An 18,807-nucleotide genomic window follows, 5' to 3' on the forward strand; every position below is an offset into this window, starting at 1 on the left:
CATTTTACACTGAAATAATGGTAAGATAATCAGTATGATGCATTGATTTTCACTTAACTCCACCATGTGTGCCAAAAAGCTCAGCTCTAATGAGATCTTATTGTTGCTGTTACATGCTTTAAGTCGATCAGTCAGCACTTTATACACGTATGACTGAGTGTGTTTACTGAGTGTGTAATGGCTGTTCACAATTCGGCATCTGCGTTCCATATGCACGTTTGCTGTGTCTGTTTGAGTGTGCATGCCTGTTCTTAGCACCTCTGTATTCGGTTTGTCCTCCAAGAAGGTTCCAGAAGTCTTTGGCAGTGCGACTGTTTGTGTTGATGCCCTCCTCCAGAACAGTGACTTGTGGTGCTTTACAGCCGAGGTCTCTTTTAGCCTGGACAAACTGTGCCATCTCTGATGCCTGTTTCACACACACACACACACACACACACACACACACACACACACACACACACACACACACACACACACACACACACACACACACACACACACACACACACACACACACACACACACACACTGTGGGTAAGTGCTAATCTAAAACACCCTTGAAGCTTCTGGTGTGACTGATCCAGATGTAAAATCAGCAAATCAAAGAAAGTAATAAAAAAGACTATGAGCTTCACTTTACCCTTCAAACTCTTTAGGTAGGATTTAGCAGTCTGTTGTGCAGCCCGAAAGTAAAACCTGTTTATCACAACAATGCAATTCAGGCTATGCTAGTACCTTGGCCTTCTCTATAACGTTGGCAAACTCCCCACACCACAGGAAGCAGTGATTTGGGGTGATTAGTAGAAAACAGTCACCGCTGTTGAGAGAGCGGGCTGTGGGCTCCACCAGACGCACCTGGACATGCCTGCGCCCTGCACACACACACACACACACACACACACACACACTTTTTTTAGGTTGCTCTATAAACCTTTGTATTACTCTAGTTGTATACTGACTCTGTTACTTTTTTCAGGAACACATAAACCAAAAAGCAAGTACTTTCAAGATGAATAATTTTACTTTTTTAAATATCTCACATCAGCAACAAGACAAAAAAAGGGAGGTATAATGATTCTGAACAGTCAGTTTGTAAACTATTACATTTTACTGCAATACTGAAAAGTGTATTAAGACTGGATGCTGCTTAAAAAAATGATAATGCTTGCTGTAACAACAGGCAGTAAATATAATTTCTGTAAGCTAGTATTTATTTAATATTTTTTTTATATATAAGAAGAGTGCTGACTGCATCCAACATATGTCGAGTGTTGACTGCATCAGCTTATTTGGCATGGCAGTAGGAATATAAAATACATATGCAAATTAAACTAATTGAAAAAATGACAACATTATGCTTCCTATCAAATATAATCAAGTCCACAGTATATCTGAAAGCATATCTCAGGCATTTATTCAAAGTTAGCCATGTTTTCAACGTTGAAAACATACGTATGCATTTGAAGAGATGTGGAATAAGAGCAGGGAAACAAGAACATATTAACCTTATTTACTGTTCTAAACCTTTTCTTGTATAAACCTGTTTTGTTTACTGGTTAATTCTATTCTTCAAATTCTATTAAAGGTTTTATATATCAGTCACTCCAAATGTCACGGCTGAAGACTTGGCTCTTTTTCATTGTGTTTGGATTTGAGAAAGCCCCAGCTGCTCTATTCTACTCAGTGGAAGCTGAAAGTGAAAGCTAATTTATGTTTAATGGCTCCGCACCGGCCCGAAGGGTGTTGAAAATAGTGCCAATAGTGCTGCTTGTGCTTTTATTCACAGGAATTGCGCAACATTTCCATTGACGTTTGAAATTGAGTCTGTAAAAAAACCTGAACTAGAGTCAAAGAAATCTTTGTGGGGTCACGTTTGTGACAAGTAATGTTATATAACTACATATATCACCTTAATTCAGCTCAAGCTTTATTGTCATTCTTTCACATATACAGTACTCAAAAGAACTAAATGTGAGTGAGTTACTACGGAGCAAAGTGCATAGAGAGTTTTATATACAGTATATATATACAGTATATATATATATATATATATATATATATATATATATATATATATATATATATATATATATATATATAACAATATTACTGGAAAATTACTGGAAAATTCCAGGCAAAATTCCACTACAGCCGTGTTTGTAAAGGATGCACGAAGGCATGCCGCAGTAGCAACCAACGCTTCGTGTCAATTGGTTCTTCATCTTCCAAAACTGACTGAATGAATAAAATAACAACTGCTATAATATTCTGCCCATTGTAATATCACACACAAAAATAAAGAAGTGTAATAAGATTTTATAGATTTTAATGAGGTTTTAATAAATAATTTAAAAAATATATTTCCTTGACTCTGGTTCAAGCTTCTTCTATTTTTTACAGAGAGAGAGATTGTGTGTCAATTACGTGGCTTTGTGTCATGACTTTTCTAATAATTAAGATGTTGGTGGTGATTCATTGTTTAGCTTTTTAATTTAATTTCGCATTCTGCAAATTCAGCTTGTATCTGAGCTCGATTTTTTTAATTGCAATATTAATCATACATGCAAAAATGGTCAAGTAAGCTACTTAAGGTCATTAGGAAATAGAAAGTAGCTGTCTCACCATGTATGCAGATGTAACTGTATTCTACAGCATTCATTTAGAATGGTTATTAAACTGATCAGAACTACCTGTGAGTCCAAAGATCTGAACACATACCATTTAGAATCGAGTATTCAGACAGTCCATTGTATAAATAATTATATATATATATATATATATATATATATATATATATATATATATATATATATATATATATATATATATATATATATATATATATATATATATATATATATATATATATATATATATATATGTGGTATATCAATAATAATATACCACCTTCCATTACCTTCCAGGAATTTACCTGATTTATTTAAATGAGGTATTCTAGACTTAAATTTGGTCTTGACAAAGAGATACAAAACTGAACAAGTACAGTAATCCCCCATAAACAAAAAAACACCCCACGGACGCCACCCCAAAAATGCGAATTTTTTTTATTGTTTAAGCCGTAAATCATCCTCCCACACACTTTAAACACACGCAAAAAACATTTGCAAGAATACAGCATAATGGATTTTGTGTAAATTCGTAAAAATACAGTACACTGTATCTCATTTATAGTGATAGTACTGTACAGTATACAGTTCTGTAGTAGCGTAGCCTATGTGTGGTTTCTCTGCTTGTGTTTTGGTTGAAGTGTCCTATGACGTCAAAAAAGAGGCTGAGTTGAAGATACGTCACCACATTCTTTACTTTCTGTACTGTATTGTATTAACATTTTACTTAATTTTATAATTAATAATTATATTTTTAGGAATAAATTTCAATATTTCAACATAAAAATCCATAAAAACAATTAGCAATACGTTTTTTTGGTCTATCGTGCTATCCGTGAGAGATCAGGAGAATCAGCGGAACAAATTAGTTATGTGGCATAATTAGTTATGTGGCATTATTAGAAGTGTTTGTTGTTTAGTATAGAATCTCAGCTCATGTCTTCCCACTCAGTTATTTAGCTTTTCCCTTCAGTGACACCCACCTTTGATGTGGATGAGCATGAGCTTGTGAAAAGGCACAGCGCTGTTATTGGTCACCACTTCAGTGGACTTAACGCTTCGCAGGTTTACTTTCTTAAAGTTTTCTTTACTTGCCAATCCAGCCAAGGCACAACCAGCCAATCTTGAGTGTTTGGCCACTAAGAACACATAAGCATGAGGAAAAGAAAGATATATTTAACGTTATTAAACAAATTATAATAAATAAATAAATTCATTTAATCTCATGTGGAAAGTATTCAGTGGGTGAAATGTGATTTAAAGTCTCACTCCTCTCCACTTGGATCCTATTGGACTCCACGGTTGCTATGTTGAGTCTCTGCTCAGTGTAAGCCTGTCTCAGGTCATTTCGAGCTGCCAAGGCACGTAGCGGGTTTCTTGAGCCTTTTGTGTTGCGGGAGGGCCTTACTGCCCGTCTGTGCTCTGCTACTGATGTGGTTAACCTGGGTAAAAAAAACCACAAACAACTTGTGAAAAACATTAAAATCAGACAAAACGAGAAGATCAAACAAATGATAAGAAACAGAAGGATTAAGGTAGAATTACCAGAATATATCTAAAAAGATTAAATAAAAGAGACATCACTATGAATGAAGATGTAACTTACTTTGGGGAGTCAAACTGAAGATTACTGAAATCCTCCTCTTCATCCAAAAGCAAATTTGCGCCCAGGCTTGTGGGGGACATGGACTTGAAAAAACGCTGAAACGACTCGTCATCATCCAGGGTCATCACCTCCTTCTCCTTCTCCTCCATCACCTCGATGGTAGAAAGTTTACTGCTCACACCTTCAGGTATATTTACATATGTCAAACATTTGCTTAGATTCTGTCTCTTAATAGAACAATACAATATTGTCTGAGAAATAATTTTATATCACCTTTATTGTGAAGTTTGTCTAAAAAAGACTCCAGTTTGTCAAGCCTCTTGTCGCCCTCAGCATCAGGACGAGTGGAGATCTCTGCGGAAAACATCAATATGCACGGAGATGAGCTATAAGGTCATCCAAACCTTTTTGTTTTCTCTTTGTTCGTATGAGATAAATTAGTTTGTACTCAAATATGATAAAGCAATATAGGCTTAGGGTAAATTAAACAAGTAATTATCCATCTATTCTACTTTGGTCACACAGGGTCTAGGGGAACGATCCAAGGAAAATCAGGACACAGCACATGGGAGAGAGTTCTAACCCATCACCGGGCACATTCGAACACTACAGATACATTTAAAAATGCCAAAGAGTTTACTGCACATGTTTTTGGATGAGGGAAGAAAACCTGAGTACCTTGAGGAAACCCCTAAAACAAAGGGAAAACATTCACATTCTAAGCAAACAGGGTGGTAGCAGATTGAAACCCAACGGTGTGAGGCATACATGGTAAACTCTAAGCCGCCATTCCCCCATATATTAGTTAATATATATACACTATATAATAATATATTATAATATTGCAAATAATTATACAAGTCCTCAGATTTAAACACAAAGTGGGCATGGCTCTAAACCAGACAATTTCCTGTAATTAAACCAGTAGATTGGTTTGCACTTGCACAAAATATTTACAATATTTATAGTACTTTCCTTTTATTATCCAAAATATAAGCAAACTAGCAGTTTTTTATTTAACCCAGAAAATTCCAAACTTCTAATTTAACACTTATATTAATTAACATCATCTTCATAAAAAAATAATAAAATAAAAAAAACACCCACTTTTTGTTTTTGTCTGTACAAAATATATTTTGTATTTGGTTTCATCTCTAATATCAACGTTTTACCTTCTAAGGGTTTGACTGGTGTGCTGTGGCTTGCTTTCTTGCTGAGGATAATAGGCACATCATCTCTATTGGGGGATACAAGACCTAAAAAAAACCAGATGTAATACAGTCAACTAGTGGAAGCAAGATCGGATATGAAATCATCTCAGTGTAGTGTACTGTGGACAAAGTAAACAAAGCCAAGATATCTGCATCTGGATGAGTGTGTACCTTTCTTGGCCATGCGTCCAGCCACAGAGAACTGTGTGGAGTCATTGAAAGCTCCTTTCCCTTTGGATTTCCACTGCTCTTCCTTCTCCTGCAGGATTTTCATCCGTTGGGCTAAGGACATTTTTGTCTCCACTTCATTTGAAGCTTTCTGCATAGAGAGAAAGCCAGAAAGGAAATATATTTACATATAATCAGAATATGTTGTCAGATTTTGTGACACTAAACTGTGCCTCCAATTCACCCCTAGTTAAATATTAAATTTTCTGTACCAAAGAGCACAGCTACAGTTGGAAATTATGCTGCCAGACATACATGCATGTGTTTTAGCTCTGTGACATAAATTTCTCTCAATCATTGCACTAATGAGTGCGCAGAAAAATGATTTGCAGATAAGAAGAGTACTACCACTGAAATTTCATTCTACCATCAAATTGAATTACCATGGATGCATGTACAGTATAATAAATTGAACCCTGACACGCTGTTATAAAGAATGTAAATTCTCGCTTTGGTCTGTTATCCATTATCAGTCATGCAGTCCTACTAATTTAGAGCAAGACATTTCTATTAGCCTTACTTTTTCCGTCTCTTCTTCTCAGTCGTAAAGGCCCCCTTGTGATAATAAATGTCTGTCCAAGGAATTTATGATCCCTACCATGGCAGCGTCTGGACCCATAAGGGAGGAAACCATACAGTGGATATCATCCAGGGGTCATTTTCATTAGTGCAACAATACACTGAGTGGTTAAAACTGTGTCAAATTTTTTTTGGGTTTCAGAAATAATTACTGGTAATACTCAAGGCTCTTTCCCACCTGGTGTAATAAAGGCAAGGGAATTTTTGGGTTAGACTGAATGAGCCAGTGTTCCAATAGACACATGGTAAAACACATTACTTCATATTGACTCTGTGAGAAAAGCCAGATGAGTATGACTGTGACCCAGCAGAAAACCGTAAAACAATTCAATTCACTTCAATTCCCCCAAGAAACTTCATCATGAGCCACAATCCCTCAACAGGAATAAATTACTAGCCTGTCAACATTATTCAGTCACCACCAACATGAATCAGGCCTTTCAGAAATAAGGTCCACATGGAATAATAATCACAGGTAATACACTTCTTGAGACGACCCCTCAGCCCGCAAGCAGGAAAGAGATGGCGCTCCAGGGCCCAAGAAACGCGCGGCCCGTGCCCCTCAACATCTGGAACATTAGAACATGCAGTCATTGCAGGTGTCCTTGGCAATGCCTGAGCGAAAAAAATACATTGAGCTTGTAAATTCTTGTATTTAACAATTCGAGCCTTGGGATGAATTGTATCTGATGAAGTTTGGGGTGCCTTAAACAAGCATAAGTTAGTCTGCGCACATACACATAAAAGTAAAGAGTCGTTCTGGAGTCAATTACACCGGGAAAATTGCTGTTAGTGACTTGTGTGAAAGAGAGTAAAAACAAAAAGCCCCAGAGCCTCACAGGAAGACAGCATTTTCCCTAGAACTCATGCTGAGCCACAACTAAACAATATTCCATTTCCATTCCCAGAGGTGAAGTTATCGTCAAAGAGAGGCATAATAAAAAAGGCTTATGAGGGACATCCAATACCCTTTAAACAATACCTCTCTAAACAAATGGGGATGACCAAACCCTTATGCATGTTGTAATAAATGAAAATATATAAACAAGACTGGGATTATTTTCAACTGAACTCATAACGCAGATCTATGGAAAAGAAAAAGAAAATGGCATGCATCATACTCGTAGACGTGCAAAGAAAAGCTGCGTACAAGCATCAAGACAAAAACATACAGCTAAAAACTCACCTGATGATAAAGAACTATAGTCTAAGCAGAAGCTGAGAGGGAGGAAGAAGAGAGGACAGAAGATTGAAGTAGGGAATGCAGATAAACATAGACTGTAGAGGCAAAGAAAAGACAAAATGTCAGAAAGGCAGCAAAAAGAAAGCAAATGCATTATGTGACATCTTTGAGTAATTCTTAATAGCTTCTAAGAACCCAGTAATTCAGTAAGCAAAGTGGAAAAGCTCAACAGCAGGTGCATGTAGATATCAGGCTGAGCTGTTATGAGGTCACTGTTATGTTTCTGGAGCTGATTTTCTCATAAGATGGTGTTACCTCTGGGCTTTTACTCGACCCTGTTTTAGCTGAGTCGACACTTGTCAAATTCCTCTCTAGAGAGCTTCCACACAGGGAGAATGAGTGTGAGAGAGAAATAAAGAAGACAGATTTTTTTCTGATTAATCTGAAGTGGAAGAAATATTGTGGAGGCATATGGCTCAGACCTCCTGGACTTTGACAATTTTCCAATTACTTGATTCATGTGAAAAGCTGCAACACAATACGTCCTAAGGGAAAAGGCTTCGGAATAGTGATACATCATTTCAGTAAGTCATTTGGTATGAAGTAAATCATGTAACATTCTGTCAAACTGCAAACACTAGTGTATTGCCTCTTGTTTTTGTTTGTTTTGCACTTGATCACATCGAACAGCAACATCAAGCCATTTTCTGTCTGAATGTGAAGTTGTAATCCCTAACACAACTGAAGCTAGCAGATAGACAATGGCGTCTATACAGGAAATGGGTGGCACAGAGACAACATATGCTTTAGAGGAAGCATCTGAATTGTCTTAAAATCTTTTCCAATCAACTCCAATATAATACCTATTCATCCTACTCAGTTTAACACCCAGTGTTTCCCTTTCCAACCTCTTGTATTGTGCACAGACATTTCCTAGTATACACTGTACAGTTTTGTTGCCTGCTTCTAACCCACATGATACAATTATTCCTACTTGATGCTATAACTTGATCAGCCATACATACATCAAGACTATCCATTTAGCATTTTCAACATTGTTGCCAAAGAGATGCACAAATTTCTTAATTCAGTTGACATCAGTTCACGACATTTAGAAACTCTTTTTGTCTGACAGCAAATTGTAAGTAAAAAACGTGCACTGCACAGCAGAATTACATTCAGTAACAAAAGATCATGTCCAATAAGGAAGCTCAGCCACTGCAGCCCCTCGGTCACCATAGACACACACAAACGTTTAATTAATTGTTCTAATTAAAAGGCTACAGAAAGCAATGAATGAGTTTCAAGCCAATCTACAGGCAAGATTTAAAGATCAAGATTCACATTAGTCTCCTTTACTGTATATCTAAATTTGTACCAACTCAGTAACTCTTGTAAATTACAAATACTTCTCCAAACTAATTGGATTTTCATTAGGATCACATTTCTTGTGTGAACTCTCTTGCAAACATTAATGAGTAAATACATTTGTATCCATCTTAATAAACGAGGCCAACCTTGTGGCAGACTACACAAATTTGACCAGATTGTGAAGTCAAATCAGCAATAGTTCAGGCTTCAAATCAGGCTTAAAAACAAGCACATGCTAAACTGATTTCCCAGACCCTAATACATATAAAAATGAATAGTCATGCTGGAGCTAAATTATATTACATAGTAAACATTCAAATGGAAAAATGTTTTTCCAAAACTGCCACTGCCCAAACAATGCAATGTTTTAAGAAGTCTCTATAAACTCCATATACAAACGTTTTTACTGTTGCCATATCTAACATATAGTACATTCCTCATACGGAGATAGATAGTTTCATTTAGTCAGAGATAGCCTCAGCATCAGGCTCAGCCTGGAGAAGAAAGCCAGAGTCTTACTGGCAGGATTACTGGATGAAAAACCATCAGCATTTAGGTTAAAGTTCATCATTCCAGAGTCACCAATGAGTTTGAGATGATAAGAGCTTAAAGTTATGCTTTTGAAGCTGGGACTCAGCCACAAAAGAAGAAAACTGCAAAGACAGATCAAAAAGACTGGGAAAATCAAGTGTTGTTTTGCATGTATAAGCAAGTTTTGGTATATGGAATTTGGGGATCAAAAGTACATGTGGCACAGATTCAAAATATAAGAGTGAATCTTTTTTATGTGTGTGTGTGTGTGTGTGTTACAGGACAGACTGCCAGACATACATGCTGACATTATTACACACAGCTCGTGCACCGGCCTCTTCAGTCATAACTGCACACAATATACTGATGCAATGAAGTAGGATATTTTGTTAGACATACATCAGACCTGCTATCACAGAGAAAATATGTTCTAAGTTCAAGTTATGCTAAAATAATAGCTGGTCTATAGCACGACACCCATCACACATACATTAGTACACTTACTCACACCTAGGGGAAATGCTTCAGAGAAGCAGTGAACCCAAAACTTGAATGAAAAACCACAAGGACCCATGAATCCCATACTCAGAACTATACTTGGGACCTTGCGGATATATAATCTTTTATAGATTTTTTAATGATCATATATTGTGTCACATATTTCATTAGCTGAGTTGGTAATAAAAATAGCTATATATTTCATAATGTGGGATGTAATGTAAGTCTAAAAGGTTATTAAAGAATGTGCAATGTTCCAATAAATTCATTCATTAGCCTCATTCTGGCCAGCTGTGACTAAATTAGAAGGTCATTGAAATCACATGTGTTTCATAGAAATGAATAGAACTATAATGACTGCGGTGTAGAAAGACACTTGTTGCTGTAATGGTTCTCCTTGAGGATTCCTCAATGTGTGTCTCTATAGTAACATTAGCTCCAGTAAATGACCCAGTTTTTTGGATAATTGCAAATCCTCAGCTGTGTGCACGTATGTGTCTACCTTCTTCTTCCATGCCTTCTCAGAATCCTGCAGCTGGCTGAAGCGGTTGGCCAGGGGCGTCTGGACCACGTCGCAGGCTTTGGTTTTCTTCAGTTTACCGCGCCAGTCTTCCTCAATACTGGTCAGCTCAGCCAATCTGGCAGAAAAACAAGAACAAAACAAAAGGTGCAGAGTGAGAATCAAAAGTTTCTGTTGTAAATGTGAATTTTGGCACTGTGACAACAATTCTAACTGGAAAAAATTGAATTAACCTCCCATCATACCTCTGGTTGAAAGACGAGCTCATGCTGCCGTCCAGGCTGCTGTCCAGCTCATCGCCGTCCTCAGACGTACATAGAGAGGGTGAACGAGGATCATCACTGGAGCTGCTGTTTCCCCTCTGTATGACCTTCATCCCACCATCCACCTCTGTTTCCCCTTTCATTTCTTCCGTTTTTTCCTCCTGCTTTTTCTCCTCATTGTCTTTGCCATTAGATTTAACTATCTCTGGCACAGGCTCGGCCTCCAGGCTGGCAGAGTGACTTTTCTTTAAGATACCTCTTAGGCCACGTGAATCCTGCCTTTGCAAGCCTTCTGTGGGAGACTTGAGCTCCTGCTCCTCGGTTTTCACAGTCAGAATTGAGCTTGACTGGGGCTCCTCGCTAACGTCTGTACACATCTTTTCACGAACCTCAAGTTCAGTGACCGAGTCCTGAAAAATGACCAAAAAAATCAAACATGACAATTTTTCAACTTTATTGTGAACTGCTATTCATCATGATTCTCTATGTATATATATTTTTTAGCCTTGTTGATTCATACAGGACTTAAAAAATCTCCAGTAATCCCAAATTAAATTCTTCTATTAAAAAGTAATAAAACCTTATTCTCAGGACCAGATTTGAGTTCCTCCCGCCCATAACTACACCCTTATTAATACAGAGTAGCTACTGATTAATGGAATTTTAGGATGAATAACCCAATAATAACACCGGAGTTTAAATACTTATGGCTTATTACATGTCCACTATCTCTGTACAACACATGTTTTACTGGATATGTTCCTGTGATCTTGTCATGAATGTTCAGTAGGACAAAAAACAGATCCTGCAGTTTAGCTCTCTGTGTCGAGTTAAAGAGTGTGTTATCTGCCAGAAGCACACCCCCCTCTCCATTTCCTCCTTTCAATAGCCCCCAGATTCCCCATCCTGCCCTTCTGCACTAGCCAGAGACAGAAAGAGGAAGAGAAAAACAGAGCTGGGGCCTGTTTTATCAGCAGCTTCACCATACACACACACACACCCTGAGGACAGAGCAAGGAATGCAGGAGCATGGTGACCCTGAGGCAGAGAGAATGAGACATGAGAAGAGACATAGAGGGATAGGGATGAGGGGAAAATACTATTATATGCATTTCTGGCTTCTCTTCAGGTTTTAGCATAATCAAATTTGATCAAATTAATACTTCAGTGTAAAGCCACAAAACCGTGGAAACACAATGTGAATCGTGTAGACAATTCATTTCACTAAACTAGTGGTGAACTGGTAAAAGGGTACGGTTAATATGTGTGTTATGTATATATGAAATCAGTGGCACAATACATCCCATGCAGGGCCAAAAATCAAACTTGATTAAAAGCCATGGACCAAGATTTAATGTTGCATGGTCTGACTCATAATAATTACAAATAAATAAATACATAGGAAACTGCACTGTAAACTGTTGCATTTAAATTTTGAAAGTTTTCTAGGTCAATGAAACATATAGTAGAATGAAAACATATAAACGAGCCTATTTACAGTGCAATAGCAATACAGCCACATACTTGTAAAATCAGTGACCTTTAAGCTGATCCTTGCTTTTGTTTTTGTTTTTTTGTTTTTTTTTCAAAATTAGCCTATCGACAAAGTCAGCATGTTATGTAGGTGTCAATTAGTTGGCACTTGTTCAAGTTTAACAGATCGAACGTCTGTTGACAGAAAGACAATTTTGCAGCTCAAAAATGAAATAAAAAAGAAATTAGAAATAAGAATGTTTGAATTAGTTAAATTAGAAATGAAGATCTGTGTCAATGGCATTTTTAACCCTCATAAATATGATATATGGCATGGCAGGCCAAATCAATGGTCACCCCAGGCCAACTTTGACCCTAGTCTGTTCATCTCTGCATTATATACTAGCTAGCATATTCGACAATTTTAATTTGTATTACAATAATAGAAATAATTAGATAAACGACAGACCATATGCAAGCATATTAACAAAGTTTTTCAGCATCCAAAGTTAGAGATAAAAAGAGAAGACCAATTTAAAATGTAATTTTTGCTGTTAAAGGTTTCACACATAATTTGAGGTAAATGTTGCAAGTGTTGGAGAAAAGCTGCAGGATTTTACTACTTGAACTTTTTTTTCTTGAAAATATTAGTGCCTTTCCTGAGGGGTGCAACAGAAAAGTGATTGGCCCAAAATCAACTCAAACTGCAACAATACGGAAAAAGTATAAGGGAAAATGTAACAGAGTGAAATAATGATAGTAATCTATTATATAGACAATCAAGATGGATCTTGATACATCAATTGTTCTTTTAGAATAGCATCAAAGCACCTCTGCGTCATCCCACCCACACAGTAGAGGGGTCTGATTATTTGGTCTGATTATTGCAGAAACATTTTTATAAAATATTTTGGATGAAGCTACTGTTACAGCACACATACATATTATACACATATCACAGAACCCACTAGTTACTATTGCACTAACTATATGCTGTTTCATGTGTATGTTCTCCAAACATTGGCCTTTAATTATGTGGAAGAACAACAAATATGTTAAAGAGATATGGATGTAATATGGCCAGTATTAGGAATTCTAAATGGATCTTATATGGTTCTTTGGACAGCCAACAATAATTCATCTATGACATTACTATAAGGGAAATTTTTCACATTTGCCTTACAATAGAATATGATGGGTCTTATTGATTCCTGTTCGTGGTTCATGATGAAACCTACCGGTAGCTAAAAATCTGTGTTGTGACACTTGTGTTACATAAACGATAAATCAAACTCACAATCATCTTGAAGTCCAAGCCTTTCTAGTGTACACTCTCACCTTTTTCCCTTCATCCTGTGCTTCCTTCTCACTGCCTTTTTCTCCATCTGGCTCCTCTTCCTCAGTTGATGAAGACAATAGGGGCTTACTGCTACAAAAAACAAAGCAAAATAAAAATAAGCTTTTAGAACAAAACAAATCAGCTCTGTTTTGCTAAAGTAATCTGGTTATCCTAAAGACAGCACTGTTGCATCATTGTATTTTCCCCCATAATTTGTGGTTTACATGAAATGCATAAGTTAACATAAACCACATGCTTATGTCAATCAGCAGAAGAATGAATGAAAACAGACACTTTGTAGTTTCTGTAATGTTTTGGAGAGAAGCTGCTTTGGAGAGACAAGTTAATTAACGTGAATGTTTATACTCATTAAAGTAAGTCATGATGGCATCCACTGCCAATAGAACAAAAGTGAAAAAGAGCACCAGCCCAAGTTCAAGCAAACTCCCCCTTCACATTCACACATGCACACACACACAGCCCAAAACATACATTCTGACAGTATCCTGCCATAATTCACATGATAACAGAACACACCCCACCTGCACATTATTGTCAGCGGTAATGCATATACAGCTGTAGATACACCCACATAATCACTTTATCAACTTTACGGTGTAAAGTAGAATATTATCATAAAAATGACAGACATGGCCGTTTGTGTTTGTCTGAAAAAGTGCAAAAAGGTTTGTTATTTAAACTTAGCTTTATGTTTGACCAAATTTACTGTAGGGTTTACTGAGACAACGAGGGCATCTATTTAAGATATATATTTGTTACATATGCTGTTTGGATTTAGTTTACATTTTTTATAGCCTTTATATGCAGTAAATAAAAAAACACAATGAATAACACATGCAGCACTTTCCCAAAAGTTACCATTTTAAATTTACTACTGAACAACACAGTGGTTTTCAGCTGTTTATAGTTACATTTAATGTCAAGGAACGCCAGAGAGACAAGCTCCTGTTATTGTTTATGTTATAAACAGTGGCCATCATGCACCAGCATCTCTAAGATTCTCTCTCTGAAAGTTAATGAGACAAAAAGAGAAACCAGAGAGAAATCAGTAGGCACAAATTTAACTGTCCTGAAGACCTTTCTGTGTTGACCTTTACAAAGCACTGATATTCGATATTCCTTACAAAATGCTAAATACTCCTAATGGAAAGCATCTCAAAAGTTCATGTTGAGCATCTCCTGTCCAAAGCTACTAACAAGACACTCTGGCTGAAGAGCTATTTTTAGAAATTAATTTAAGTGACTTTAATGACAACTAAATGTATGTGAGTCATTTCGTCTCGTCTGGGAGTTGTTTATGAGTCTTTGACAGAGTCCAAGGCCAATGTACTATCATGTAGTAGATAAGAAAATTTATTCAATGTTCACATTCATCCTTATTACCCAGCAAGCTTTAATCGACTATTGGTTATGAAACTCGAATGTGCAATAAAGCAACATGAAAAACCGCCTGTTTTGGGGACTACAGTTTGCGAGCCCCTTTGCAGACATGACGTAAATGCATAAAATCATAAATATTAGCTTGGATCCTATCTAAAGGTCTCAAAATCATTGGAAGAGCTTAATATTGAAATTAGTTGACAGTTTGGAATGACCTTTTTTATATGGTGCACTGCAGAGCTAAAAACCAGATGCACTGAATTTCAGTTACGGTTATTCTACTAAGTGCCCTAGAGTCCTATGTACTGGAGCCAATCAGGGTAATATTGGCTGGCTCAGGATTTCACATTGCACAGCAGTGAGATAAGCAGAGACGATCTCTTTTCCCTGCAGAGCAATGAGAACCTGACTCGCAAGTGCTCTCTGACTCAGCTTCTGGTATGGCTGCAGACGAGTGAGTGCCAATCATAATTTAAAATGTCATTACCTCACACATCACTGTATCATAAAAGACATCTAGACACACTCAGAGACTCAGACAGAAAAACAGGCTAGATCTGGCTTCAGACAGATACCTATCCTTCAGGAATCCTGCAAGATGCTGCAGTGATTGTAACATATCATTAACCCTGCTCTGCTAAACAGGAAGGACATTAAGGCTAAAGGGGGTAATGGAACATGATTACTCGTATGACTAAAGATTTTATTATTTAGGAAGGATAGGTGGAGTGCTGCAGATTAGCTCTCAGGCCAAAATCCAAAGAAACCAGCAAGAGTGTATGTTTAGTGAATGCACGTACTTGGCTTCAGAGCGCCAGTCCTGAGTGCTGATTGGCTCTCTCTGTCTGTTGGCATGGTGTCCCTCCTGTATGCCTTCCTCTGAGATGGGCTTTGAGCTGGACGAGATTTCAGGTGTCTCTAAAGCCTAAGTGGAGAAACAGAAGGTCAGAAAATGGAAGAAAATAGAAGAAAGGCTGGAACAGAACTATGGGTACTTTCCACATCAAAACAAATCTCCAGAGTCAGGCCATTGAACAGCTCTACAATTAGTCATTCAGTGTAAGGATTTAAAAAAATGGCCCGAGTAATAGCAAGGGGGACACAGCAGGGCTTCCTGGAGATAGAACAACCCCCCAACACACACACACATCATGGGTGGGAAAAAAGTGTTTTACACTAAATAAGAGTAAGCAGCAGTTAGAAAAGAGTAAAAAGGTCACAAGAGTGAATCATGGTTGTGCAAGAGGTAGAGAATTAGAGAAAGATACTCGATTAGAGAACGATCACTTATATGTTTTTAAAGCAGACAGAACATAGAAAAAAAATGATTAAAAAGCACTACTTTATTTGCCAAGTGTGAAACCAATACTAAACAATGTCCAGAGGTTGACAAATGAGATTTCCAAAAGCCCGAGATGGAGATTTTGGCATCATCCAGCTGTAACAGCCAAAATAGTCATCAGGGGTAAACACACATTTCTTTAAACAGGATTTATGGAGCTCTGCAGTGATAATCCAAAAATGCTTTAATAAAGGCCAGACACTGTTCTCAGAAATATCTTTGGAAACACTTATCCTATATACTATATAAAGCATCTATGAAATGATTTTAAATGAACACACATTTCCATCTTTTTTTCAACACAAATGAACACAATGTAGGGACGTGTTTATATGTAAAAAATATAAATTCCCCAGGCAGAAATCACTGAAAAGCTATTATTTACAGATCTGCAGCACATTAAATACAAAACAAATAAAAAAAAAAACATTGCTGCTGTAAACACGCTATCAAAATGTGTATGATAAAAAGATTGACGATGATAAACAGGGTGATCAGAGCAAAAGAATCCTAAGAACCTGGAGAAACAAGCAAGCTCCGCCCACTTACCATACAGCGAGACATCTTGGCAGACACGGTCGTCTTAAAGCTGTCATTGTCTTTATCATCATCTGCAGACACGCAAGTTAAAAAAAAGTAAAGAATGTTATGTTAATTCATTTTATAAGATGCAACCGTATGACATTCTTAGTTAATTTAAATTTTTTAATGCGAATGCAAAACATTTTATGAATTTTTGGATTATATATTATTTATTATATTATTTGCATTAATGCATGACAAAGAGCAGAAATAAGTAAAAAAAGAAGTTCCTTTGAAATAAATATTTTATCCGGTGTTTTTTTGAGGCTGCTACTGCAATGTGCTCAGTATCAAATCCTTTCATTCTTTTTAAATGCATCTTCATACTGACATAATACACCATTTAAGCGTTATCTTTAAGCTGTCTAGTTGTGTATAGCAATCTTGTTCCTCAGTGCCTCCTTTTTTTTTTTTTTACTTTAAATGACTTTCTGGATTTCCGGAAGAAACATGTTTGGTGATTGACCAATCACGGTATTGGAAATATGTCTTTTCCCAAGAAGGTCTCAAAGATTTGACTGGTAAGCTGAGTGAGAAGTGCTCACTGCTCATTAAAGTGAAGTGCTCTCCACTAATCTTTTTCCTATATCGCTACCATTGTGTGCACAATTAATGGTGCCTAGTGCTCATTTTGAATGGCTGTACTTGCTAATACTTCACTGCATGCTTACTTTGTCCTTCCTTTCAGTCAGGATTAAAAGATGCTGTTTATATGGCAAACATAAAATCCAATTTCACTTCGATTTTTAAATTAATTCTAATTGTTAAAAATATCCGACTGGACAATAGATTGTTTTTTTGTCCCCTAGTGTGCTTTTGAAGGTGTTTACACGTATAATAACACATCTAAAAACTATATGGAAAAAATATTGGGACACCTGAATTTACCAGCTATAACGTATGTGGTTCTTCCCCAAATTGGTACCACAAGGTTGGAGGCAACACAATTATACTATCGAAACCCAAACACAATTCAAATAGTAAACCCAAACCTGTTCCTGGATAACAACCCCCCTGATCACAGCGGATTATCTGTCTCCATACCCCCCTGTCCTCTACATCTGCCTTTTTTAACCCAACTACCTGCATGTCTTCCCTCACCACATCCATAAACCTCCTCCTTGGTCTTCCTCTTTTCATCCTTACTGGTGGCTTTATCCTCAGCATTCTCCTACCGATATACCCCATGTCCCTCCTCTCCCCCTGTTCACAAATCAAACTCAATAAAAATATGGTTTACATGGTTTGGACTGGAGGGCTTTGATTGGCTTGTTATAGAGCTCTGACATCAACCCAACCGAACACTTTAGGGATGAACAGAAACACTGACCGCACCTCAGGTCTCCTCACTCTACACCAGTACCTGACTTATTAATGCCCTCGTAGCTAAAAGAGCACAAATCTCGACAACTACACTCCAAAATCTAGTTGACCATCTGTTTGGAAGAGTAAGGACTAATTGTGGAATTGGTTGTTTAAAAAAAAATTAAAAACAGAAACAAAAACCATATAAATCTTATGATCAGAAAACTGAGGGCATGTGTCAAATATAATTTATTTTATAGGTTTTTATGTAGGGTTGCCTGTTGTAATTTGTTTGGGTAAAATAATTTAATTACTGATGGTTGTATTGTTCAGTAGTTGAGTGTAGGAGCCTATATAAGAATAAAGTAGGGGTCCTAAATGAAGAACATCGACACAAGTGACTGTAAGAAAAGCTTCTTTTGAAGTTAAGAAAGTGCTTGTTTTTCAGTAAAGAATAAAAATTGTATTAGCTTCTTATCCAACTCTTACATGATCTCTTACATAAAGTCTGTGAAAGCTGAACACTTGGGAGCACTGTTCAAGGCTTAATAAGCGAGAGAATAAGTGATAAGTGAGGTGAGCGGTTCAATGTGAACCTGGACAGTACATCACACTGGTCATTCCTGTTTGTACTCTTTCCAGCCAAATGAATCTCATCTCCTCCAAAGTTTAAACTTAGAGCAGCATGGAACGGCAGTGGGGGTTCTGTCCGTATTTATGATCATATTTGTAACGTGCGTTAAATGAC

At 37.0% G+C, this 18,807-nt stretch overlaps 1 protein-coding gene across 3 annotated transcripts in view; it reads right to left on the bottom strand.

The window, feature by feature from the left end:
- svild (supervillin d) overlaps positions 1-18,807 on the bottom strand; it is a 54,724-nt gene that overhangs the window by 12,226 nt on the left and 23,691 nt on the right. For 2 of the 3 annotated variants that reach the window (XM_083555710.1, XM_083555711.1), the window contains exons 4-16: positions 16,722-16,783; positions 15,631-15,755; positions 13,429-13,519; positions 10,600-11,027; positions 10,337-10,472; positions 5,616-5,763; positions 5,406-5,489; positions 4,507-4,587; positions 4,234-4,414; positions 3,897-4,069; positions 3,611-3,766; positions 736-872; positions 259-406 (exon numbers count right to left, since the gene is read on the bottom strand). In XM_083555710.1, coding sequence (XP_083411836.1) covers positions 259-406; positions 736-872; positions 3,611-3,766; positions 3,897-4,069; positions 4,234-4,414; positions 4,507-4,587; positions 5,406-5,489; positions 5,616-5,763; positions 10,337-10,472; positions 10,600-11,027; positions 13,429-13,519; positions 15,631-15,755; positions 16,722-16,783 — 1,950 coding nt within the window. The remainder of the gene's footprint in view (positions 1-258; positions 407-735; positions 873-3,610; positions 3,767-3,896; positions 4,070-4,233; positions 4,415-4,506; positions 4,588-5,405; positions 5,490-5,615; positions 5,764-10,336; positions 10,473-10,599; positions 11,028-13,428; positions 13,520-15,630; positions 15,756-16,721; positions 16,784-18,807) is intronic. The other variant, XM_083555712.1, reaches the window with a different exon arrangement.

This window comes from Silurus aristotelis, assembly GCF_946808225.1.
Source record: "Silurus aristotelis genome assembly, chromosome: 12".
Lineage (NCBI taxonomy): Eukaryota > Metazoa > Chordata > Actinopteri > Siluriformes > Siluridae > Silurus > Silurus aristotelis.